The following is a 23,186-nucleotide window of genomic DNA, read 5'->3' on the forward strand; positions in this document are numbered from 1 at the left end:
ATTTGGGCATCAGCGCGGCCGGAGCGGCGGTGCGGAGGCGCGAGTCGCACCCGGGTGGCGGCGCGCGGGGCGCGGGGAGCCGGGCGCGGGGCCGGCAGGCGGCGCCCTCCCTCCGCCGCCTCCCGCCTCCCGCCCGCCTCCTCCCGCGCCGGCCGCCCCGGGCTCCGGCTCCCGCTTCCCCCTCGCGTCGCAGCCGGCACTTTGCAAACTCCTCGCTCGCCCGCCCGCGGCGGCCGCAGCTCCGCGCCCTGCCCGCCCCGCCGCGTCCGTGGGGCCGCGGGCGGCGCGGAGGCGCCGGGGGGCGGGCGCGGGCGGAGGCGGGAGCCGGGCGCCGAGGCGGGGCCGCGCCAGCCCCGCGCGCCGCGCCCCCCGGGCCGAGCCCCGCGCCGCGCCGCGCCGCGCGGAGCCGCCGTCCCCGCCGCGCAGCCATGGCCGCCCCTCCGCCGCCGCCGCCGCCGCCCCGCCGCCGCCCGCTCGCCTGAGGCGGGACCATGGCGAGCGCCGCCGAGCCCCCCGGCCAGGCGGCCGAGTACCTGCAGGAGCTGACCCGGATCGTCGCGGCGCAGCAGGAGCTGCTGGCGCGCCGGCGGCGGCGCATCGAGGAGCTGGAGCACCAAGTGGCGCGGCTGAGCCGCGAGAACGCCGGCCTGCTGGAGCGGCACCGGCGGCACCTGGCCGCGTGCGCCCGCCGCCCCGACCCTGGCCCCGAGCCGCTCGGCGCCATTCCGGAGCTCGGCGGCCACCGAGACAAGTAAGCGGGCACCGGAGGCGGCGGGCGTGTCGGGGGCGCGCGAACTTCTTGGGGGCCCCACTCCCCTCGGGGCCGGGCTGGGGAGCGCCCCTGCCCGCCAGGAGACTCTGGGCGCCCTGGCGTATCCCCGGCGGGGTCGCGGCCCCGACCTGGGGCTCGGTCTCGGCGGGGACTGAGCTCCCGGGGAAAGGGGCTCCGGGGCGCTGCCCTGCGCTCCCGCCTGCCTGGCTCTCAGCAGCCGGCCGGCTCGGGACTCGGGCTCCCGCGACCCTGGAGCTCGGTTGCGGGGTCGGCCTCGCTACAGGGCGCAGCCCTGGGGCTCTGGGTAGCGGGGCCAGAACTCCCGACCCGGAGATCCGGAAGGGAGGGGGCGCGGCAGGCACGGATCCCGCCCTCGAGCCCGCCTGGGTCACTTGCGGGTCGCATCCCTCCCGAGGGGACTCTGTGCAGCCTCCAGCCCAGGACGCGCCTAGCCCTCTTCCCTGTGGACGCCTTCGTCTCTTCTTCGTGGCTCGGGGTTAATACCCTTCCCGTCTCGTTCCGGGATTACCCGGGGCTATTTCGGTTCAAGGATTAAGCAGGGGACGGGATGGGGCGGGACTGCCCAGCCATACTGGCCTCGGCTTCCCGGTCGCGCGTTTGCCTCCCGTGGGTCCGAAGTCGCGTGTGCGGCCCCTCTCCGCAGAAGTCCCGGCGCCCATCTGGGGCGGGGCAGGGAGCACCGAGCACCGGCTCGGGCGACGCTGGGGTGGGGTTCCTGCGTGCTCTGCACCCTATCTAACCCCTTGGTCCCCTTGTCTTTGGGACCATCTGGCTCACACTCCATGGACTGGGGCGGAGGGGAAACGTTTGTGTGTGTGTGTGTCTGTCTGTGTGTGTGTGTGTCTGTCTGTCTTGGCCGTAGGGGTAGGGGGGTGTGGAGTGGTGGTGGTCCGCAGCTTCCGGAAAGGTTCCCTGGACGGCTGGGGGTGAGCAGAAATGATAGGGAGGAGTTAACCCTGACTCCAAAATCCTGTAGAGGGAGGGGCTCCTGACTCCCAGGAGCCCAGGTATGGTCATCTGGTCATCCCAGATCCCGTGTCTCCCGCCTCGACAGGGCTGTGCAGGCTGCACTCATGGGGCAGAGGCATCCCGCCTGCCGCCCACTTCCTGCGTAGTTCTGTACAGAGCTACCGGGCTCGGGTGAGGGTGGGGTCAGGGCGTGGGTCAGCCTGGTGGCTCTGCGGTGGCAGGCCAGCGGCAACTTCTCCTTTCTGTTTATCCTGGGAGGGAGGAGTGAGGCGTGCAGTCGCTCCTGGCTGGCGTCACGGAGAAAAAGGAGACCCCTGCCCTATAGGTCCACCCGTGGCTCTTTGGCGCCTCTCAGAACCCCTTCTTCACTCAGTCCCTTCCACAGCAGTCGTGGGTCACCTGGTGTTCATTGCAGGGCGTGAGCCCTTATCCCCCCTCCCCGCTGCAACCCAGGCAAGGACTTAAAGAGCCAGGGGCCCAGGTGAAGTTGTCAGCTGCCCAGGGAGGCAATGCACCAGGGCAGGGACATGCGCCCTGCTTTCCCAGGGAACGGTGACACGCGCTGTCAGCAAGTGCCTCACGGCACCATCCTGGGGGGCTGGCTCCTTGTTTCCTTTCAGCCACCCCTGGTGACCAGGTGTGGGCGGGAAGATTCTGAGGCCTGCGTGGGGAACCCCCCCAGTGCCGAGTGTGGGCGGTGACCTTGGAGGGACCCGGGGTGCTAATGCACGACTTGTTCTGTGAGTGTCCAGCTCTGTGTCAGCCTGGCTTCGAGCCCACGATAGCACCCCTTTCCAGAGAAACGGCGCCAACGGTTCTCGGTAGAGGGTAGCTTCTCTGACTTGAACGTGCACGCGAGGGCCTGGGGGCCGGGCTAGCACGCAGGTTCTGACCAGTGGGCCTGGGGCGGGCTCGAGGGCCTGTTTCTTTCTAACAAGCTCCTGGAGGTGTGGCTGCTGCAGCATGAGGAGCGGGGCTGTGGGGCCCCTTAAGACAGCACTCTGGGCCTGATTTCCCTCATCCGCCTTTGCGGGGAGAGGATGCAGGAGCCGGGGGCACGTGTGTGTTTCCTCACATCCTGGGGGTTCTGGCCCCTGCAGTGGGGGCTGCCTTTCCAACCTGGATTTGAGGGGCCCCTGCTCATCGGTGGAGCGAGATGATTTATGCCTAAGGGGCATGGATAACCAGCCCCCCTGAGAGCATCCAGCTTTTATTAAGTGCCTACTGTATGTGGAGCCATTAGTGATGTGCCCGAGACCCAAAAGGGGGTGGAGAAGATGGGAAGGGAATCCACAGCCTTGCACAGAAAAAGGGACGTGGGCAGGTGAACAGGTCGTGGGGCCAGCTCTGCACTTGGGCGTGAGCCCTTATCCCCCCCCCCCCCCGGCAACCCAGGCAAGGACTTAAAGAAGAGCCAGGGGTGCAGGTGAAGTTGTCAGCTGCCCAGGGAGGCGTTGCACCAGGGCAGGGACATCTTAGCCTTGGGGGGTTTTAATGCACAAAAACGGGAATGATCATAGCTGCCTCCCATGATTTTTCTGAGGATTAAGTGAAGATGATGAGCGAGGAGGAAACCGGTACACAGTAGGTGCTTAATGCATGCCACTTCCCTCCCTTGTCAGTCAGGTCTCATTTCTTGGACCAACCGAGCACAGGTAGGAGGTGAGTGAACTTCCTGGCAACCTAGGTGAGACCTCTGGGGGCTTGGCATTCCCCCAGGGGACTTGGGGTGGGGAGTGTGGCTCCCTGGAGAAGGACCGTCCAGAAGTTGGCGTGCAGTGGGGGTTGGCCACCTGCAGTTGAGACTGGAACGTCTGTGTGCAGGCTTCCCAAGGCGACGGGCAGTGCAGGGCCCCAGCATTGGGGTGCTTTTTCCCAGTACTGGTGTGCCCACCCTCTGCAGACAGGGGCCCTTGTGGGCGAGGGTCCGGTGAGCATGTCAGGCGAGGCCAGGCCAGGCTTTTTTCCCTGAGCAGCCTCCTGCTGCTCCAGCCAGACTCAGGAGCCTGGTCCCGCGGGCCCTGGGCAGGGTGCCCCTGCGTGTCCAGTGGGTGCAATGTCCTCCGGGGGGCATGTAGGCAGACGCTGCTGACCAGGCTGGCGCTGGGACGGCAGTGCCCTGTACAGCCTCCCCTAAGCAGTCCTTGGGAGGGGTTGCTGGACTTGGGGAGCCTTTAAGCCCAGAGACCTTTAAATCCTTTCCCAGAAAGTCCTCCTCTGACCACTGCTGAAAGAGGGCTTCATGAGTCTGCTGTGGGGCACACAGGGAAATAACAGGGAAGAGGCAGGATGCCTTTGGGTGCACGGCGTTACTTAGCTGCTCTCTTCTGACCTCAGAATTCACATCGGCTGTTCAGGCAGCTACGTCCTAGTGAGCTTTCTAGAACTGCCCCCGCCCCCCAGGGGTTCAGGCACGTCATGGACTTTGCTGAGTGGGGGAGGGTGTGGGGAAGGGTGTTGATTAGGCTCCCCATGTTTTCTTAGAAAGTCAGCTTGCACTTTATCGGACACCGCTGGTATCGGGGAGCACGCAGAGGCGCCCGGGGAGCAGGGCGAGCGCGTCCCGGTTCCACCTGCAGACGGCGTCCCACGTGCCCGGCCCTGCGCCGAGCTCTGCATTTCATGCAGCTCAGCGCGTGGCCCCAGCGCTCCTGGGAGGGGGGGGCAGTTGCCTCTCCCACTTGACAGACGTGGAAACTGGAGCTCAGAGAGGGCCTGTGACCAGCTTCGGCCCTCCTGCCTGGCTAGTGGTGGCGGCGGGACTGGGGCTCCGGTGTCTGGTCCCAGGGCCCCTCCTCTCCTCCACCCACCGCCTGCCCTTCCCGCTGCCCAGTGAGCAGATAACGTCCGGATCCTGCGTGACTCCCAGCCTCCAGTGCCGGAGGACGCCCTGCATGCAGGGTCCCCGTACTGCCTGGTGGCTCTTGTCACCGAGGCTGGGCCCTGGGTGGCCGTGTGGAGGGGCTGGGATGGAACGAGAGGCTCCCTGGCAGCCTCTGCTTCTCCAGAGTTTCCCTGCAGAAGTCAGCGCGGCCGGCAGAGCTGCAGACCGGGTCCCGTGGAGCCGCCTCCCGCACGCTCTCAGTGCCCCCAGCCCTCAAGTGCTGAAACATCACTCAGGGAGGACGTTCTTCTGAAGCTCGGAGCTAGTGACTCACTCTGGAGGAGGTTTCCAGTGGCATTCAGTCTCTGTTGACTTTCCAAACAAGTGCTCCTCCAGTCTGTGGTGACATTAACCGTGACGGGGGCGCATCAGTTCGGAGGGAAGCTCAAGGGTGGCCAGTGACGAGGGGGCGGCCAGAATCAGTGACGCGAGCAGCTGTGCTCTGGCGGGTCCTGGCCTGGAGCCTTGGGAAGCACGCCGTTCTTCGGGGCAGCCGCAATGCCCCAGACCCTGGTCCTCAGTCTGAGGTCCTGGCCATTTCTGTCCCCTCTCCTCTTCCCCGTGGAGCAGAGGCCGAGAGAGGCTGAGGGGGCTTTTTGGATCTAGGAGGTGGGGTGGGGGCAGAGGGAGAGCCTGTGTTTACATTCTCATTCAGTGATGCTCTGTTCTTGCAGCCAAGACAGAGCCAGTGTCCAGTGCTAGGGAGGACGCCCCCCGCCAGGGACGGGCCACAGCCTGCTTGTGGGGGTTGGCCTGCTCGGACACAGTGTGCTCAGCTCCAAGGGAGCAGGGTGAGCAGTCGTTTTTTCCAGCAGATGGGGGAGTTGGCAGAAAGATGAGGGCTGTTCCTCTGAAGCTGTCTCCCAGCCGTCTGACAAGCTGCACGAATTCTTCTTTTACAACTTGGAGGATAAATCTCGAAATGCGCCTTTATCTTGCTCAGGTGGAGAGAAACGGGGGGCAGCGTGGTGGGTGAGGTGAAGTCACGATCAGCTCTGGGGTTCGCCTCCGCTCCCCGGGTTCAGGCCTCCGAGCCTGCGGGGACCCCCGGGCAGTGCCCGGGAGCGCTTGGACTCGACGGACAGCCCAGGACTCGGGAGTTTGGGGGCGTCTGCGTTTACTGTCAGGGGGTGCTATTTGTCAGCGGTTTCGTCTCTGACATGGTTTTGACAGCTGATCTCTTTTTTTTGTTCTTTGCTTTCTGTTTTCGTAAGAAAGAGCCATGTTTTGCCTCACTTGGGGAGGGCACCGTTCTGAGCTTGTCAGTGTAAGCGTCACAGAGCAGTGGAAAAAAACAAACCAACCAGCCGGACGTTGGGCAGAACTGGGAGGGGGGACGTGGACTGACCTAACTGAAACGGAGCAGGAGCTACAGATGGGGCCACGAGGCGGTCCGGGGCCACGCTCTTGGCCTGGAAATTCAGCAGGCCTCGAATCTGCCACCCCCCACCCAGTGCAGGCGAGGCAGCGAGGCCTTTGGAGTGTGAATCCTGCTGCTCCCTAGGGGTGACACGTTGGTGGGATATGCCAGACTGGTTATTACACGTGCTAAATGCTTGTCTTTTATTCAGTGAAGAGCTGCAGCCTTGAGTTTTCCAAATGCCTCCCCACACCCCAGCTTCCCTGGCAGTCTGTGGGGACCCTCTGGGTGGCCTCACGCAGGATCCCATCGGCCTTGGCCACCTCCCAGGAGGACAAGTCCCTGGGGCACGTCCCCCGTGTGAGATGGGAAGGCTGCCCTGTTCCCGGAGGTCAGACGTGGGGCTGTGCCATCCTGGCCCCGCAGGGGGCTGTGACCGGTGGCTCGGGGGAGGAGTGGCTCGGGTATTCAGGGTGTCCTGGAGGAGTGCTTTCCCCAGCATTTTATTCTGAACATTTTCAAACGGGTGGAAAAGTCGAAAGAACTGTGCCAGGCAGAACAACCCCCAGGTTCTACACCGAAGGTTTTGCAGTGTTTATTACACGCCTGTCCATCCGTGAGGGTGTTGGAACCACATTGAGGCAGGAGCTTACATTATGCAGCAGCGCCGAGCATGACCCAGGAGCCGGGCTGGCACCGCGTACTCGCTGTCTCCTTTTGTGCACTGACTGTTCCTGGGGAGTCACCTCGCCTGGTTCTGGTCCTTGAACTGCAGCTCCCCCGCCGCCTCGACTCGGAAGCACGTGACTTGTGACGGCGACCTGGAAAGGGAAGGTGCCAGGGACACTGGGCCCGGTAGGAAGTGGGGCCAAGTGGCGTGCAGTCCCAGGGCAGAAAGTAGATGGCCACCCTCGGGTGTTCACAGAGGCTTCCTGGTAGAGGTGACGTCGAGCCAGGGCTTGAAGAGCAAGAGAGAAGAGGATGGTGTCAGGCAGGTGAAACAGCACAGGTGGAGGCACTGAGGCAGGAAGGCAGGCGTGTGTGGGACTGGGAGGTGCTCTTGGGGTCGTGCCAGGCCTGTGAGTGGGGACGGTGGGCCAGTGAGGCCCAGACAGGCAGCCGACAGCCTGGGGCGCTTGCTCAGAACCCAGACTTTAGCCTCTTGTTGTGGGAGCCGGGTAGGCGGGCTCACTCCAGCCAAGCTGTGCTTTGTCTGAGCCTTGATGTTAAATGCTTGGCTTGGCTTCCTGGCAAGATTCACAAAGGATCAGGACAGAATCCTGTGTTTTGGGCACCTGGACTTAGAATCTTTCATGACAATCAAACTACAGTCATAATCAAGCCAGTCCTGGTGCCGCGGGCCGACCACCTTCTCCTGAATCTCCGTTGATGCGCCAGCCCTGTGCCCCTTGTGAGCTGCTCTCTGCTCATTTTGCAGACATGAACACTGAGGCTGAGGGAGGTTAAGCAGTTGCTCGCGGTCACCCAGTGGCAGAGGCGGGATTCGCACCCAAGTCTGCCTGCCTCCAGCACCCGTGCAGTTTGCCTGCCGCCGCTCTGCGCTCCGCTCCACACAGCTCGCTGCGTGATGTCGTGTTTGGGGGGACACGGGGGCCATTTCAGGATGGTGCCCTTGTCAGCTCACCCAGGCTCTTGGCTTCAGGAATAGGAACTGACTGATGCCCACCCAGGACAGCCCTGGCTTTTCCCTTCGAGTGCCGGGTTTGTCCTGTCTCTCGCTGTGGCCACCTTGGGGAAATTATTTTACCACCAGGAACTTGAGTCCCTTTTTGGAGAAATGGTGGTGGTGGCCCTCGTAGGCAGGAGGCGACTCCCAAGCTGTCAGGTACCAGCTGGCCCGGGCGGCCCACTTTGAATTGGCCCATTTCCCTCCCGAACACCTGTGAAGTGGGGTTGTAAAGCGCCACCACCCCACAGAGTGGCTGCAGGGATACACCCTTCGTGTGTGTGAGCGCGGGGCACCCCTCGCTCCTGCCGACGTTGGTCACCGTCCCCGCCTTCTCTGTTGAGAAGAGATGTGGTGTCAGGGAGCAGTCGTGGGACACAGAGGCAGAGGACCAGGGCTTGGCATTCCTCTCTGTTGTCTGCCCGCCTTACGCACTCCCACTGTAGCGGACCTTGAATCCAGCCCTTTAGTCCTCTGGTACAGCCTCTTCCTCTGTTGTGGGGACTTAATGCTTTAAAACAGAAGGCTGGGATGGGGTGTGGCTCGGGGGCAGAGCGCGTGCCTAGCATGTGTGAGGTCCTGGGTTCAATCCCCGGCACCTCCACTAAAAAATAAACAAATAAACCTAGTTATTCTCCCCCACAAAAAGCTTAAAAAACCCGAGAAGGATGGCTCCCTGCAACGAAGCAGAGGCCTCTGCAATGTCCTCCCCCTCGTCCCCTGCAGCCCACCGCCTGCTCACAGCTCTGCCAAGACCTCTTGGAGGCTCCGCCCCTCCACGGACAGCAGGCCTCAGTCACACACGCAGCTCCCCGGGTGTGAAAGCACTCCGCCTGAAAGGGGCGTCTGCGGTCGCTGCCCAGCCCGCTCTGTCCCCACCCACAGGCTGCTGTGCGCTGGGCCGTGGGCTAAGGGCCCGAGAGACACCTCTGTGCCGGGGCCTCCCCACTGCCCTCTCTCCCTGTCGGACAGAGGGCCCTGCGGGGCTGCAGCGAGGACCAGGCTGGATACTGGGAGGGGAGGCGTTCTGAAGGTCTTAGCTGTCGTGTGAATGAATGTTTCCTCACCCAGAGATGGGGTGGGAGGGGTTGTTACTTCCTCCCTTGTTCGTGATGAGCAACAGTGCCTGTGGCTGACCCGTTCACTGCGAACACTTGCTGCAGCTCTGTGGGGTTGGTACCATCACTCTCCTGGTTGCCCAGATGGGAAACAGAGGCACGGAGAGGTAAGGAGCCGGGAACACCGTGGTGAGAGTGAGGCGGAGCTCGGCAGTCCCCCCCGGAGCTGTCACCTAGACACTTTAGAGGACCCTTTACCTTGCAGTCTGTTGTTTACAGGGAACTGCACCCTGTGTCATATGTCCTTTTTAACATACTGAGCCTCGTTTTAAGGTCTGACCCACGATCTGTCCTGGTGAGTGTTGTGTGCCTCCTGTGGTTGTCGGGTGGAGGGTCCTCGCTTGTCTGTTCGGTCTGGTTGGCTCACAGTGTTGCTCGCGTCTTCTGTCTCCTGCTGACCTGCCTGCTTGTCCTCTCATCGTGGAAAGTGGGATTTGATGTCTCCAACTGTTGTTGAATTGTCTGTTTCTCCATTTATTTCTGTCAGGTTCGCTTTGTGTGTTTTGGGCTTTCTGTTATTTGGTGCATACATATTTATAATTATCGTGTCTTCTTGATGGATTGACCCTTTTTTCATCATAAAATATCCTTTCTTGTTTCTGGTAACTTTCTGTCATAAAGTCTACTTTGTCTGATTGTAGCCTAGCTCCTCTGGCTCCCTGTCACTTCCTGATGGTGTGAAATACCTTTTTCCATTCTTTTATTTTCAACCTATTTGTGTGTTTGAATCTAAAGTGAGTGTCTTGCAGACAGCATGTGGTTGGATTATGTGGATTTTTTAAAGCCCATTTTTTCCAGTCTCTGCCTTTCGGTTGGTGTGTTTAATCTACTTACATTTAGTGTAATTATCGTTCCAGTGGGATTTACGTGTGTGACTCTGCTATTTTCTATTTGTCTTAGATCTTTTTTCTTCCTCCATTCCTCCCTTACTACCTTCTTTTATGTCAAGTAGGTATTTTTCTAGGGCACCCCTTCATTCTCCTGTTTCTCTTAGTACACAGAGGACCTTTTAGAGTAAAGTAGAACTTGTTCGAGCGTCTCTCTCCTCGCCCTGAGAGAATGACGGCAGGGGTGGGAACTGGACAGTGAGCCCAGAAGTGACAGGCCCCAGGAGAAAGCTGCTGAACCGGGGGATGGGCCCACGAGTGTGGACCCTAGCAGACGTGGTGGGCTCCGAGGGCCCAGCCCAGAAGCTCCCTTGGGGACAAGGACAGTGAATTATTTGTCTCTGCTGTTTTTATGAGGGGCCCTGCCTCGGGGGAGGTTTTAGTGAGTGTGTGCTGAATGAATGAGGGAGGGGATGAATGACTAAATGTTCTAGGTATCTGTGACTATGTAACCGATTAAAACCTAGAGGCTTAAGTCAAGCTTCCCATTATTGTATCTCAGATTCTGCAGGGCAAGGGTTGACAGGGCTCAGCTGGTTGGGTCTTCTGTTCCCTGTGTTGTCGATGGAAGTTACTCCGTGGTGTTCACAAAGTGGACGGAGTCAGGAGGGTCCAAAGCAACTTGACTGATGTATTTGGGCGCTTGTGGACATGTCTGGAAGGCTGGCACTGTGGACTGGAGTGTGTGCACGTGGCTTCTCCAGCAGGGGGACCTCAGAGGGGGTGGGCCTTTTTACGGGGTGGCCCCGGGATCCCAGAGCCAGCGTTCCAAGACCTGGTGGGAGATTTGAAGCTTCTTGTGGCTCGACCTTGGGATATTTCTGCCATGTCCTGCTGGTCATGCAGACACTGAGGCCAGGTTCGAGGGGAGGGGATCGGGCTCCCCAGTGGAAGGAGGAGCAAAGATTTGCAGCCACTGTCAACCCCCCACCTTCCATGCGCTTAGGCCCCTGCGTCCCCAGCTAAGGCCGCTGAAAGGGTCGCTCCTGGCCGGCCCACAGTGGGGCCCAATGTCTGCCTCTCCCTGCATGGAGCTGGCAGCCTGTCCTGCCCTGGTGGGGTCACTCTCCATGGGGGCCATGCATCTGAAGGGCATTCTCCTTCCTCAGTCCATCGGGAGCCAGCACCGGGGCTGAAAAAGCTTCCCAGCCTCCCACTTGACCAGGGAGCAGGCCAGACCCCCGCCCGGTTACTCAGGGAACGCCTGCCCACTCCTGTCTGCACCCTCCTCACTCTGAGCTGTATTTTTAACTCCTGCCATATGCGAAGCCGCCAAAACACCCGGGGAGGAAAGGGGGTCTGGAGGAAATCACCGCTGGTGCCTTTCTGGTAAGTGCAGGGATTCAGAGCGCCACGTCCTCCTTCCCGCCCTCCCAGCATCGGGGGCGTTCTGAGCGGCGTCCCTCCTACCTGGGGGGCAGCCATCCTGCGGGGCTGGGGGGGGTCCCTCCGCTTGGCTCCTGCCTGCGGGGGCAGGGCCGTCACATGGGTGGTGGCTGCGGAGGTGGGGGGTGCTCCGAGCACCCCCCCACCCGGTGAGCAAGGGGTGCGCCCTCTTCCTCCTCTCTCTCCCTTCCCCCCCTCTCCTCGGTCCTCTTGGCACAGAGGGGCATTTCCCTGGAGACACTGTCTTGCTCAGAAACCTGCCCCGGGGTTGGGGGGGGCTGTTCACGCCGCCGCTGACGCCAACGACGCCGCCGACGCAGCCGACGCCGCTGACGCCGGACAACGCCGCCGCTGAAGACGCCCTGACGCCCACGACGCCGCCGACGCCCTGACACCAAGGACGCCAAGGACGCCGACGCGTGCGGTCTTCGCGCCCCACGACTTGGCGCGGGCTCTTCCCTCTGCCTCGAGCGCCCCGCCGCCTCCTCCGTTCCGGCCTCTGGAAAGCCCACATGTCCTGTAAGGACCGGCCCTCCCCTTGGGCCTTTCCATGACTTTGGTACACGTTACAGTGGCTCTAGTCCTAATGTCTGTGCTGCGGCCCTGGGCCCCCCGGGGCCGCCCGCCTGACTCCCGGTGACGGACGCCCTGCCCGGCTGCCTGCCCCCCGCCTCCGCGGGGCGGGGGCACCAGACCCCGCTTCCCTTCGGAAGGGTGCTCTCCAGCAAACTGCTCTATTTATAAGGAGATGTCTTCAGGAGGTCCCCGACTGTCACGTGGACAAGCCCAGGGTGTCCAGCATGGAGTGTGCACGCCCCCGGGGCGAACAATACCCCCGCTTGAGGTACAGGGGAAAACGTGGGAACTTCTGTTCCTGTTGCTTATTTAATTTCATCCTTCAGTGGGTTTTTTTTGGGTTCTTCTGTGACATGCGTGACATTAGTGCAGTTGTGCCTGCACGTGATTAGCGAGTCTGCAGGGACAGGAAGATTGTGCGGGTGTGCGCCCACAGACTCGGGGGACTGTGCGGGTATGTGCCTGCGGGCTCTCCCGGCAGGGGAGACTCATCGGGAGCCTAGCGGCCGGCGTCCTGGACCACGGCCGGGCTGTCACTGCTTTCCCCCGGGAGGCAGCTACTTCAGTAACATAGGCGGAATAGGTGTGTGTTGAGCACCTGCTGGGTGCCAGCCAACCCCTCCTGTAACCTGCGCGGCCCCGCTGTGCAGAGGAGGAAAGGGACACTCAGAGGGGTGAAGCATCTTGCTTGGGGTTGCACGGCTCGTGAGCGGCAGGGCCAGGTGTGACCTGGTCTTGTGACCCCAAACCTGTGGTGGGAGCTGTTTCTCTGGTCTCTGGGAAAGGGGTCCTGCTGGCAGTGTCCGGGTGAGGCATGCAAGGCCCCTTCCCCACGGAGGGGACTCGTCCTTCGTCCCCCAGAAACCTGAAAACCCTGGCCAGGAGGAGAGGACGAGGGTGGACCTGGAAGCAGTGGCCAAGCGGGACTACCTTCTTGTTTAGGAAACAAGCTGCCTCTGGGCCCCGAGGGTGAGGGCGGCAAGGAGAGGTGCTGATTCTTCACCATCTTCCCCAGTTTTCATTCACCAGATGCCAGAAATCCCCCCCGCCACCTGCGGGAGGGGCCCAGAGGGATGGCAAAGGCAGCTTTGTCTTGTCCGCACATCAGCCCGCCTCCTCTGCAGGGACTGTACTTGGTGTAGAAAGTGGTGTCTCTGGTTTCTCCCCTAAACTGGCTCTTCACGCCCAATCCAGCCAGTGTGTACGGGCTGGGCTGCGTTCTGTGCGGACGTGCGCAGGGTAGGCTGTTGGGGGTGCAAGGAGGTGCCCAGGGCTGGTGGGGAGGCAGGTGCCCTGGCCTCTCCCCTGTGCAGGGGGCGGCGAGGAGCCTCCCTGGGCTGGGGAGGAAGGCGGGTGTCAGGAGACGGCGAACCCCAGGTGGGCACACCCCCCCTTTCCCACTGCCCTCGGGGCTCCACGTCCTGGGTTCTGTCTGTGTCCCTCTAGGAGGGGTTGGCTTTTGATTTCTTCTCAAGGTGACAGCTTCAGCGGAAGCTCACAGTTTTTCTCCCTGAATGGCTGTCTTTGCTTTAATTTGATTGAAGCGGACTGCTCCCTCCCCACATGTGTGCTGGTGGCTGCCCCTCTGTGCATGGGCCGGGCCACCCTGAGCCCCTGGTTCAATGAGAAGGACCCCAGCCAGGGGGTCTGGGCCTCGGGGACCCGTGGGCTCAGCCTGGCCCGGCTGCCCCGCAGGCGGAGTTTGGCTTTCTGCCTGTGAAAGGCCGGCTTTGGTGGGCTCAACCTGTGCCACGCCCTGGAGTACTTTCCGCAGTTGAGACACCTCCAGGGCAGCTGTCTTGGGCTGCCCCATCCCATGGGGAGGTCAAGGGCCATGGGGCCTCTCATGCCCCAACTTGCCAAGCACAATTTGGGCCATAAAAATTACTGAGGCAGGAGCATGCGGGCCTGGGTTTGGGCCCTGGCCCTGTCCTCGCAGGCTGGGCGGTTTCCTCACCTGGAGAGTGGGCAGGAGCGTGGAGCCAGAGTCCTCCCTGTGGGACACAGGGTCAGCACAGCATCGCCAAGGAGTGCTCGCCCTGCACGAGTCAGTACTACTTGGGAAGTTGTGGCGAAGATAGTAAAAGGGTATTGGAGGGGGTGGCCCCTGGCCTCAACGGGGAGGATGTGTGACCCAGGTAGCTGCCCCCCAATAGCTGCTTCCCCCCTTTCCTTTAACATTAAAACTTTTGTTCTCTCATGTGTTATTATGTTCTAATACGGCCATGATGCCAACAAGGATAAAGACTGCCTTTCTCAGCCTCCCTGGTGGTTGGCTATGGCCGCATGGCTGCCCTGGCCAATAAGAGGCAGAAGTGTGGCTTGCAGCTTCCGGGAAGTGTCTTTAAAAGGAAGGGGTTGTTCCTTTGCCTGTTGCTCCTCCTTCCTGTTGGCTGAAATGAGAATGTGATGGCTGGGGCTCAGGCAGCCATTTTGGGTTGTGAGGACAATGGCTGCACCATAGGGATGGGAGGGCAGTGAGGTGGGAGGAGCCTGGGCCCCTGATAACCCGGGGGGAACTGCCTCATACAGCCTGGACTACCCACCTCCAGACTCTTACATGAGAGAATAAAACTGAGTGTTTTAAGTCCTTGTTAATAAACAGCATGGGAGTTAGGGGCGCCGACCCTCTGCACAGTCGAAAATCTCCATCTGCGTTACAGTCAGCTCTCCGTGCCTGTGGCTCTGCATTCATGGGTTCAGCCAACCTGGGTCATGTAGTAGTGTAGTGTGTACTATTGGGAACAATCTGCTGCTAAGCGGACCTGCGCAGTTCTAACTCGTGTTGCTCAGGGGTCAACTGTATTTACTTTCGACCCTCTTAGTCAATCCTAAGGTTACAACGGGGCTGTGATTTGAAGATGTTTGAGCACATGTTTGGGGGCCCGAGACCTCAGTGTTTGAGCCAGTGCGGGTGGGGGTGGGTCCTCCTAGGCCCCTAATGTTGACATAGTTGCTGAATTTAATCACTCAGCGGATGAGGGCTTAATGACTTAACACAGTGTGAGATACGGAGGTGGACGGTCAGCCAAGCCCTCTGAACCCTGACCCTCAGGGGATGATGGATGTCTTGTGACAGGGCACCACGTGGGCTGTAATGGGGGCCAGCAGGGTCCTCTTAGGGGAAGAATCTATGGGCTGGCCAGGCTGCCTCTGCTCAGGCCAGGAAGAGAGACAAGATGCTAGCCTTTTGGGCAGTGGGAAGGGGGACACCTGGCCACTCCTGGGCCTTGGTCACTCCTCAGGGTCTGGAGTTGGTGTCCCCACCCCTTTCCCAGGGAGAAAGGGCAGCTCCCAGCCCACTGGCCCTTCTGCTCTCAGCTGGGAGAGACAGAGACAGACATGGCCAGGGAAGGCCCTGTAGGGAGAAGAGACACAGAGAGATAGACTGAGAGGTGGTTGGCAGCTGTGTTGGACCCTCGCTGTCTCTTCCTTGCTTGCTTCTCCCCTGTGTGGCGTTAATGTAGACTCACTCATTGATTCATTCACCCACCTAGCACTTGCCGAGCCTCCTGAGTGCCCCCCTGATGGGAGGGAGGGGAGGGGGGAGGGAAGGAGGGAGGGGGGGCAGGGGAGGAGCCAGTGCTGGGCACCCGTTGGGAAGTGCCTCTGCCAGGTGTTTTGAAGGAGCTGTGTCTGTAGGTTGATTTTGAGGCTAATGAGATTCATTATGGGAATCGGGTGGAAGCAGGTCTGAGCCCCAAGCTGGCTCCCAGACAAGGGGGGAGTGTTCTTACAGTTGCTTCCAGCCCTGCCCCTTCCCCTGGGCCCCCCCGTGTCCCCACCCAGGTGTGTCCCCACCCAGAGGTGCCTCCCAGCCCCTCAGCTTCTGAAGGCCCCACACAGCTCACCAGGGGAGGGGCCTGCTCGTGATTCTGCTTTGGTCTGAAAACCAACTTGAGTTTGAAAAGAGAAACTGTGACAGGCAGCAAGGTGGGGGTGGGGCACAGAGCCTGCACGTGCGGCCTGGAGGACGAGGAGGATGCAGCCCTGCTGCAGGGTCTGCAGGGTGGTCACTCCACGGAAGGTGAGTTTGCCGGGGGCCCCGTCGTCCTCCCCACCGCCGGCTCAGCAGGCGAGGACAGGAGCTCTGATCTATTTATATCAAGTCCAACAAATCGTCTGATCTCAGGGATGCTGTTCAAAGCCTTTGTTGTGCCCACCTCTTGCACGCTGGCCTCCCCAGCCGGCAGCTCAGGAGCCAAATGCAGAGAAGGGCTGGGCTGAAGGGCCTCCTCGTCCCTATGCGGCTCTGAGGCTGGGAGCTCGGCCAGGGTCACTGGCTCGTGGGCTCCAGGCCCCTGCTCTGATCTTCTGTTTCTCTGCCGCAGGGCAAGGGGGAGGCTGGCAGGAACACGTGTCAGTACAGCACCTACTATGTGTGCAAGCACAAAGGAGGGCGGCTTGTCTTACTTTTAAAAATTGTGGTAAACATACGTAACATAAATTTACCATTTTACTCATTTTAAGTGTGCAGGTCAGGCACTAAGCACATCACACTGTTGTGCAACCATCCCTACCATCCATCCCCAGCACCTTTTCTTCCCAAACGGAGACTCTGTCCCCACTAAACACTAGCTCCCACTGCCCCCCAGCCCCTGGCCCCCACCGCCCTCCTCTCTGTCTCTGTCAGTGTGACTCTTCTAGGGACCCCAGATGAGGGAACCACACAGCACTTGTCCTTTGTGACGGGCTTGCTTCACTGAGCATCATGTCCTCAAGGTGCATCCACGTGGCAGCAGGTGTCAGCCTTTCCTTTCCCTTTAAGGCTGAATATCATTGCATTGAATGGATGGACGACGCTTTGTCTGCTCATCTGTCAGGGACTCTGCGGTTGCTCCCTCCCACCTCTCGGCTACTGTGAATGATGCTGCGGTGAACGTGGGTGTGCAAATGTCTCTTCAGGACCCTGCTTTCCATCCTGTTGGCTGTGTTCCCAGAGCTGGAAGGGCGGGTCACGGGCTGAGGTGCTGGAGACTTTCAGATGCAGGAACTAAGCCCCCGTGTGACCCGCCATGGTTGGTGTTAGTGTCTGTGTTGCACAGAGGAGGAAACTGAGGCAGAGGGTGGGAGGGTGAAGAGAGGAGTGGGTGCAGAGCCGCTGCACGACCCCTCTGTGTCCCAGCTTTGAGAGAGATGTGTGGCCGACTCCCTTCTTCTGGGGGTGGGGCATCCCTGGGGCTGGGCGGCCTCTCCCTTTCCTGCGGGTTCTGGGCAGCCTGGGCCCTGTGAGACCCAGCTCCACCCTCACCTGCCCCGGGCTGGCCTGGTCCCTACCGAGGGAGCCTCTCTCTCTGCACCCGGAGCAGCGGCCCAGGGCCTCATGCGCACCCACCTGCCTGCCCGCCCGCCCTGCACTCCAGGCTGACAGTGATGAACGTCCCTCCACCGCTCCAGTTATTAGCTCTGCTGCCCAGGGCTCTGGCAGCTCCAGTCTCGGGGTGCAGTTTGGGTTAGGAGCTTGTCGGAGGCCGTGGCCCCTGTGGCCGTGTGTGGGCATCTCCCCCTGCACACCATACAGCCTCCCCCATCTGTTTCTGCCTCCGGGCCGGGTGAGGAGGCGAATTCATCACGCCCAGGCTGGCCTGGTGCATCTGTCATCGCCGTCCAGCCAAGGCCTCTCTCCGGCTCTTCCCGCACCACGCCCCTCCTGGTCCTCCCCTGGCATCACGACCGCCCTCCTCTGCCTTCACGGAGCCTTGTCCCTCTGTCCCCACTCCATGTGCACAGTCATTTGCTCGCACGGTCCCTGTGGGCAGTTGGCTGCTGCGGGGCTGGCCTTCTCCCTTGCGGGTGGGGTCCTCACCCAGAGAGCCCCCAGACCTCACCTCCCACCTGGGCTCCGGTGACCCGTGGTGGGGCCACAAAGCTGGTGGTCCCGCCCCAAGGCAGGACATTTCTGGTGTGTGCGCTCTAGACCCCGGGGGTCAGGCTGGGCAGATCCCCGCCCTGAGCCCCTCGCAGGCTCCCTGGAGGGCACCCTTTGGTTTGTCCAGGCCTCTGCGGCCTGAACCTGCCCTGGGGCACCTCCGTTCTCTTGCTTGTGCACTTGGGCTTTGCAGGCCTGCGGTGCTGCTGGTGTGCGCCCAGCGCCGCTTCTCCCCGCTCAGAGTCCCGGGGGGTGGGCAGTGCGTGCCCCACTGGGCTTCCTCCTCTGCAGGGGTGTCTGGTGAGGGCGCCCTCCCGCATGTCACCCACGGGCCCGCGGGCGTTTCCTTGGGGTGGCTGCCCAGGTGGAGCTGCTGCTCACAGGGGCACGTCGACCCTAACCAGTTTCCTTGTCAGTGAAATGGGCTTAATGTTCGTACCACAGAAGATTGTTGGGGGTGAGATCCTGGCGTGTGGAACACGGTCCATAGACGCCAGCTGCTGTTGGCTTGTGCGACGGGCCCGGGCGTGAGTTCAGATCTGGTGCCCATTGCCCGTGACACCCAGCACACGAGGGGCTGGCCTGCCCCGACCCAGTTTTCCAGCCACATGAAGAGACCCTCGTCTTTGTCACCTGAGTTTACAGCAGGGAGTGCAGGGTGGCTTCAGGAGCTTCTGATTTCCCCAGACAGAAAATGCACCTGCTCATGAAACTTGCCTAAGAAGGACGTGCTCAGGTGTTTTACAAACCCAGCAGGCCCGGAGCAGGGCTCTTCTACACCGGCCCCAGCTGGCCAGCCAGGCTCGCAGCAACCAGGATCACACCTGACAAGCCTGGAGCTTGAGTTATGCAGGGCACAGAGCCACCTGCCATGACCTGCACAGTGTGCTGCTCTGAATTCATCCGGGGCTTCGGGGTGAGGTGTTGGCTCTGTGAGCTCTCTCGGGACCCAGCATCCCTGGCACCTGTGGGACAGACAGGAGCCCTGGGGACCGACGCACAGCTCCCAGTTACTGCCGTGCAGGTGGTTATGGAGGGAGGGGATCGGAGGGCTGTGGGGGACGTCAGGCCGTGACATAATCCCATCAGGAGCGTCCCACAGCCGATGCCTCCGGGAGCTCTGGAGCTGGGGTTACCCTGCAGGGATATTCCTAATCGGGGCGAGGGGACACCTGCTGCAACATGACCTTTGTCCCTCTGTGTGGACCAGACCCTAGATGTCTGGGAGTCACAGCCTTGGCCACAGGCGGCTCCCCGAGAGGGACCAGCTGAGAACCATCGGCAGCTGGCACCCTGGCAGGGGCGGCATGAGGGCCTCGTCCAGAAGGGGGACCAGGGCGGCCCCCACAGCGCCCACTCCAGCTGCCTGGGCTGATCCTTCCACAGCACATCACCTGCATCCCTTCTGCTGTGCAAACCCCTCTCCCTCCTGTCCGCTCCTGTCTGCTCCTGTCCCTCTGAGCTGGCAGGTCTGGCCCCCCCAGATCGCACCCAGCCAACAGAGGTGTCTGTTTAAAACCTGAGTCAGTTGCCAGTGTTTACAGATCAGGGGATTCCACATAAAGCCGGAGATTTCTGCCTTCTCTACATCCTGAGCAGTGCCCCCTCCCCTGCACGGGAGGCGCTCTGGCTGCGGGGCAGCATTGCCCCTGGACCGCGTGGACACGCTGTCCCCACTGGCTTTCCCTGCCCAGGGTCCTGACGGGGGCTGGCGGCCCCGCCCCTGTGAGCTGCAGGTCGATTTTAGGCTCTTTATTCCTCACTTACTCGTTCTGCCCGTGTTTGGGGTTCTGACTGGGTGTCGGGCTCTGCACTGTTGCCTGGGCCCCCTCTCCTGGGGAACTTAGGTCCTAGTGGGAACAGGCACTCCAGGGAGAAGCAGGGCCGTAGGGACTGGAAGGTCTAGCAGGACCCAGAGGAGGAGGGTGACAGGGTGCAGTCTTGGGCTGCCTGGTCAGGGAAGGCCTCCGGTGGGTGCCCTTGAGCCTTGGAAGTGAGGGGTGAGAGGCGTGGGGTCTGGGGGTGCCCACTGCTCTCAGCAGCCAGTCCCTGGGGGCCAGGATGGACCACTGCTGAGGCTCCTCCATCCACCTGTGCCTCCTGCCACCATGGGTTTGCTCCGCCCAGATGACCCTCCTCCCCTCAGCACTGAGCCACCTCCTCCAGGAGGCCTTCCTGGCTGGGCCTTGTGCCCCCGTCACCGGGACAACAGCTTGGTTGTCTGTTTCCATGCCCATGTCACTCACCTGGAGGACCTTGGGGTCAGGGTCACGGTCATGGCTGGCCTCTGGGCTATCTTAGTCTCTGTGCCTTCAGCCGGGCTCAGTGCCTGGCCCAGAACAGAGGCTTGGGCTGGACGTCTGGGAGGAGGCAGCTGTGAGTCAGGCGGACGAAGGTGGATGGAGGTGCCGGTGAGGCACACTGGTTCTCAAACCACCTGGGACGCTGGGCTCATGCCAGGTGGTAGCGATGCCCCCAGGAACCAGGGCTCTTGGCCACCTTTCCCACAAGCACATGTTCTGACCTAAAACGATCATTTGGTGAAACAATGGAAAGTCTTACCTCTTACTGGGTGGAAATGAACAAGGGTGTTGTGGGGACAGATGCCCCTCGGGGGTTAATGCCGTGTTTTACTCACCAGCCTGTATGGTTTCTGCATCGCTGCACAGCTTCCCTCCTCGGCCTCCCCCTAGAATGTCAGCCCGGGATCAGGCAGCCCCCTACCTTTCCGTTGGCTTCCAAGGAGCAGAAAATGTGAGGCCACAGAACATCGTTAACGAGCATCGTACAAATTAAGGCTCCTGGCTAGGGGATTGCAACTTCCCTCTGCCCTCCACCCTCTCCCCTGCCCTGCTCCCCCCCCTTCGCCTCTCCCCTGCCTGGGTCCTCCAGGGATGGGGAGCCAAGGCCACTTACTGAGATCCCGCACCTGGTCTCGCCTCTCTGGCAGGGGCGACTTTGGCTGGGACGCTGTGCCTTCTCCCTGCCAGCATGACTGTTCTAATTAGTCATATTTTGCAAGTAGATCCGCTTAATTGCAAGCAGCACTAAATATTGGTGTATAAATAAAGTCATTAATAACTGTATGTGCAGAAATTTCTCCCGCCAAGCACACGACAGCCGGACCCCTTTGACCATCCCTTGGGTGATCTCAGCTGGACAGTGATGTTCCTCTGGCCGCCTCCCGGCACTTATCAGTAACCACAGGTGACAGCAGGTGGAGGAGAGTGATGGAGGTGTCCTATAGGGGAGGAAGAGCCACAGTGGGCAGGGGGCCCTCGGGACCCGAGGAGATGGTTCCAAAGCGGGGAGCCCTGAGTGGCAGCAGCGTGGCGGGTCTCATGTGATCATCGAGTTAATGTACACTTGAACAGTGAACAGTTCTGCTTTAAACGCTGTGTTCTTCATCCCCTAGCCCAGGGGGCCGGCAGTGTTTCCCTGATCCCCATCTGTAGAACGCAGATGGCAGCATCTGTCTAGCACCCTGGGGATTGTTTATTTCTTAGTGTGTTTATTGGGTGCCTCTATGTGCCAGGTTCTGGTCTCTGGGACCATCATGTGCCTGCGTGGCTGAGGGCAGCCGAGGTGGAGCAGAGAGGTTGGTGGGGAGCCTGGCCAGGAGGGCGGGGATTAGGGTTTTGCCCTGGTTGCTCTGGAATAAGGTCCAAGTGGTCATTTTAGAAGCCCTCTCTGTGGTAGGAATTGCTTCCAGGGAGGCAGGGGCGGGGGCTGCGTGGTGGCCCAGGGAGAGGTGATGGACTTGGCAAGGGAGGCACGTGGAGGTGGTCCGAGCCGGGGTGGGCAAGGCCCAAGACTCACAGCTGGGCTGGGGGCGAGGTGTGGAATCACGGAAGACACCCTGGGTTTCTGGCAGTGGGTGGTGGTCCCAGATCCCGTGGGCAGGGCGTGGGGGAGGGGCAGATCCAGGGGGCGGGGCGGTGTGAGGAGGCCGCGCTTCTCCCTGGCTGGAGTCCCCTGACTGTTGTCTTCTCTGGGGTCTACTTTTTTTTTATAGCCAGTTTTCTTAAAGAATATTTTGGGTTTGCAGGACCATTGAGCATTCATGACAGAGAATCCCCATAGACCCCTGCGGGCCCCCTGCAGTTAACGTCTTGCGTTAGTGGGTGCGGTGGGTCACAGCCTTGGAGCCGGCGCTGCCACGTTGCTGTGGTAAGAGCCCTGGCTCTGGGGGGCTCGCTCTCGGTGGTGTGCCTGCTGTGGTTTGGGGAAACGGGACTCCATCCAGAGACCCAGAGCAGCCTCACTGCCCCGAGCACCTCCCGTGCTCCCCCGTTCAGCCCTCCCCCTCCGCCAGCCCCTGGAAGCCACTGACCTTTCACTGTCTGCACAGCTTTGCCTTTTCCAGAACATCAGAGAGTCGGAATCGCACGGTACGTAGCCTTTTCAGGCTGGCTGCTTTCACTTAGTTTCCTCCGTGTCTTTTCACGCATGACACTCATTTCTCTTTAGTGCTGAGTAATGTCCCAGTTGTCTGAATGGACCCCGGTTTACGTGCCACCCTTTTACTGAGGGAAGTCTCGGTTACTTCCAAGCTTTGGTGATTATGGGTAAAGCTTCTGTAAACATCCGGTCGCAGGTTTTGTGTGCGCAGAAGTTTCAGTTTGTTTGGGTAGACACCAAGGAGCGTGATTGCCGGATCCCATGGTGAGAGTAGCTACAGTTTTGGAAGAAACTGCTGAACTGTCTTCCAGAGAAGCCGTGCCATTTTGCCTTCCTAGGGTTCAAGGTGTTTGACCCCTTCAAGGGGCTGTGGGTTCCCAGAGCCTCACAGACCCGAGGGCTCTCCCCACTGCACCCCAGCACCCCCTGCCCCATCTCCCTAGTATCTCAGCCCAGGAGGGCGGTGTGGAGCCCCACCAGATGGCCAAGGTCTCAAGTGAGCACACCCCAGGGAACCATCCTGTAGTCTCTCCCACCGGGTGGAGCAGGGAAGGTGGGAGGGAGGGAAGGTGGCCTGGGCTGGGTCTTGTTTGGAGGCGAGGCTGGCGTGCTTAACTCCGCTGGGGGCTGCGTAGACCAGAGCGGGATTAAGTCACCCGGCGTGTGGTCCAGATGTCTGTCTCGTACGCACCCAGGGGCAGCGGGTCTGGGAACACTGTGATGGAGAGCCAACGTTCAGGGAGGTTGCCTGCACAGAGCCGGCACCCGGGGACTACCTGCTGAGTGAACTGTCCCCGAAGGCCACTCTGGGGTTGGTGAGAACCTTTCCCTGAGGAGCAGTGGGATTGTGCCGGGTTCAAGCCTGCCCAGGCCCTCCCACCCAGCCACAGACAAGTTACTGACCCCCTCGGCTTCAGTCTGCCCCTCTCCAGTGGGGACAAGGGTGGGATCAGAGTCCCGGTTATGATAGAGGTTGGTGCACGGTGCACTCAGCGTATGAAGTAGCGATAATTATGTCATGTATAATTATGTGATGTAATTAAATAACGTGACTTATAGATTTTCTTTTTAATTTGGTAAAGTGAACGTAACATAAAATGTACCACTTTCCCCAGATTTCAGTGTCCAGTTCTGTGGCATTAAGTCCATTCACATTGTCATGTGGCCATGACACCCGTCCCTGGAGCTTTTACATCTTCCCAAAGAGAAGCTCCAAACTCGTTAAACAAACGTTGTTATATACTGTGCTATAATAA

General features: G+C 60.7%; 1 protein-coding gene across 1 annotated transcript in view; it reads left to right on the forward strand.

The window, feature by feature from the left end:
* The first annotated feature begins 462 nt into the window (after positions 1 to 462).
* The window catches only part of IQSEC1 (IQ motif and Sec7 domain ArfGEF 1), a 281,388-nt gene continuing 258,664 nt past the window's right edge, over positions 463 to 23,186 (forward strand). Inside the window, 1 exon segment of the mRNA XM_032458746.1 lies at positions 463 to 751. Within this exon segment, the coding sequence (XP_032314637.1) occupies positions 492 to 751 (260 nt within the window). The 5' untranslated portion in view covers positions 463 to 491.

Source organism: Camelus ferus, chromosome 17 (genome assembly GCF_009834535.1).
Source record: "Camelus ferus isolate YT-003-E chromosome 17, BCGSAC_Cfer_1.0, whole genome shotgun sequence".
Lineage (NCBI taxonomy): Eukaryota > Metazoa > Chordata > Mammalia > Artiodactyla > Camelidae > Camelus > Camelus ferus.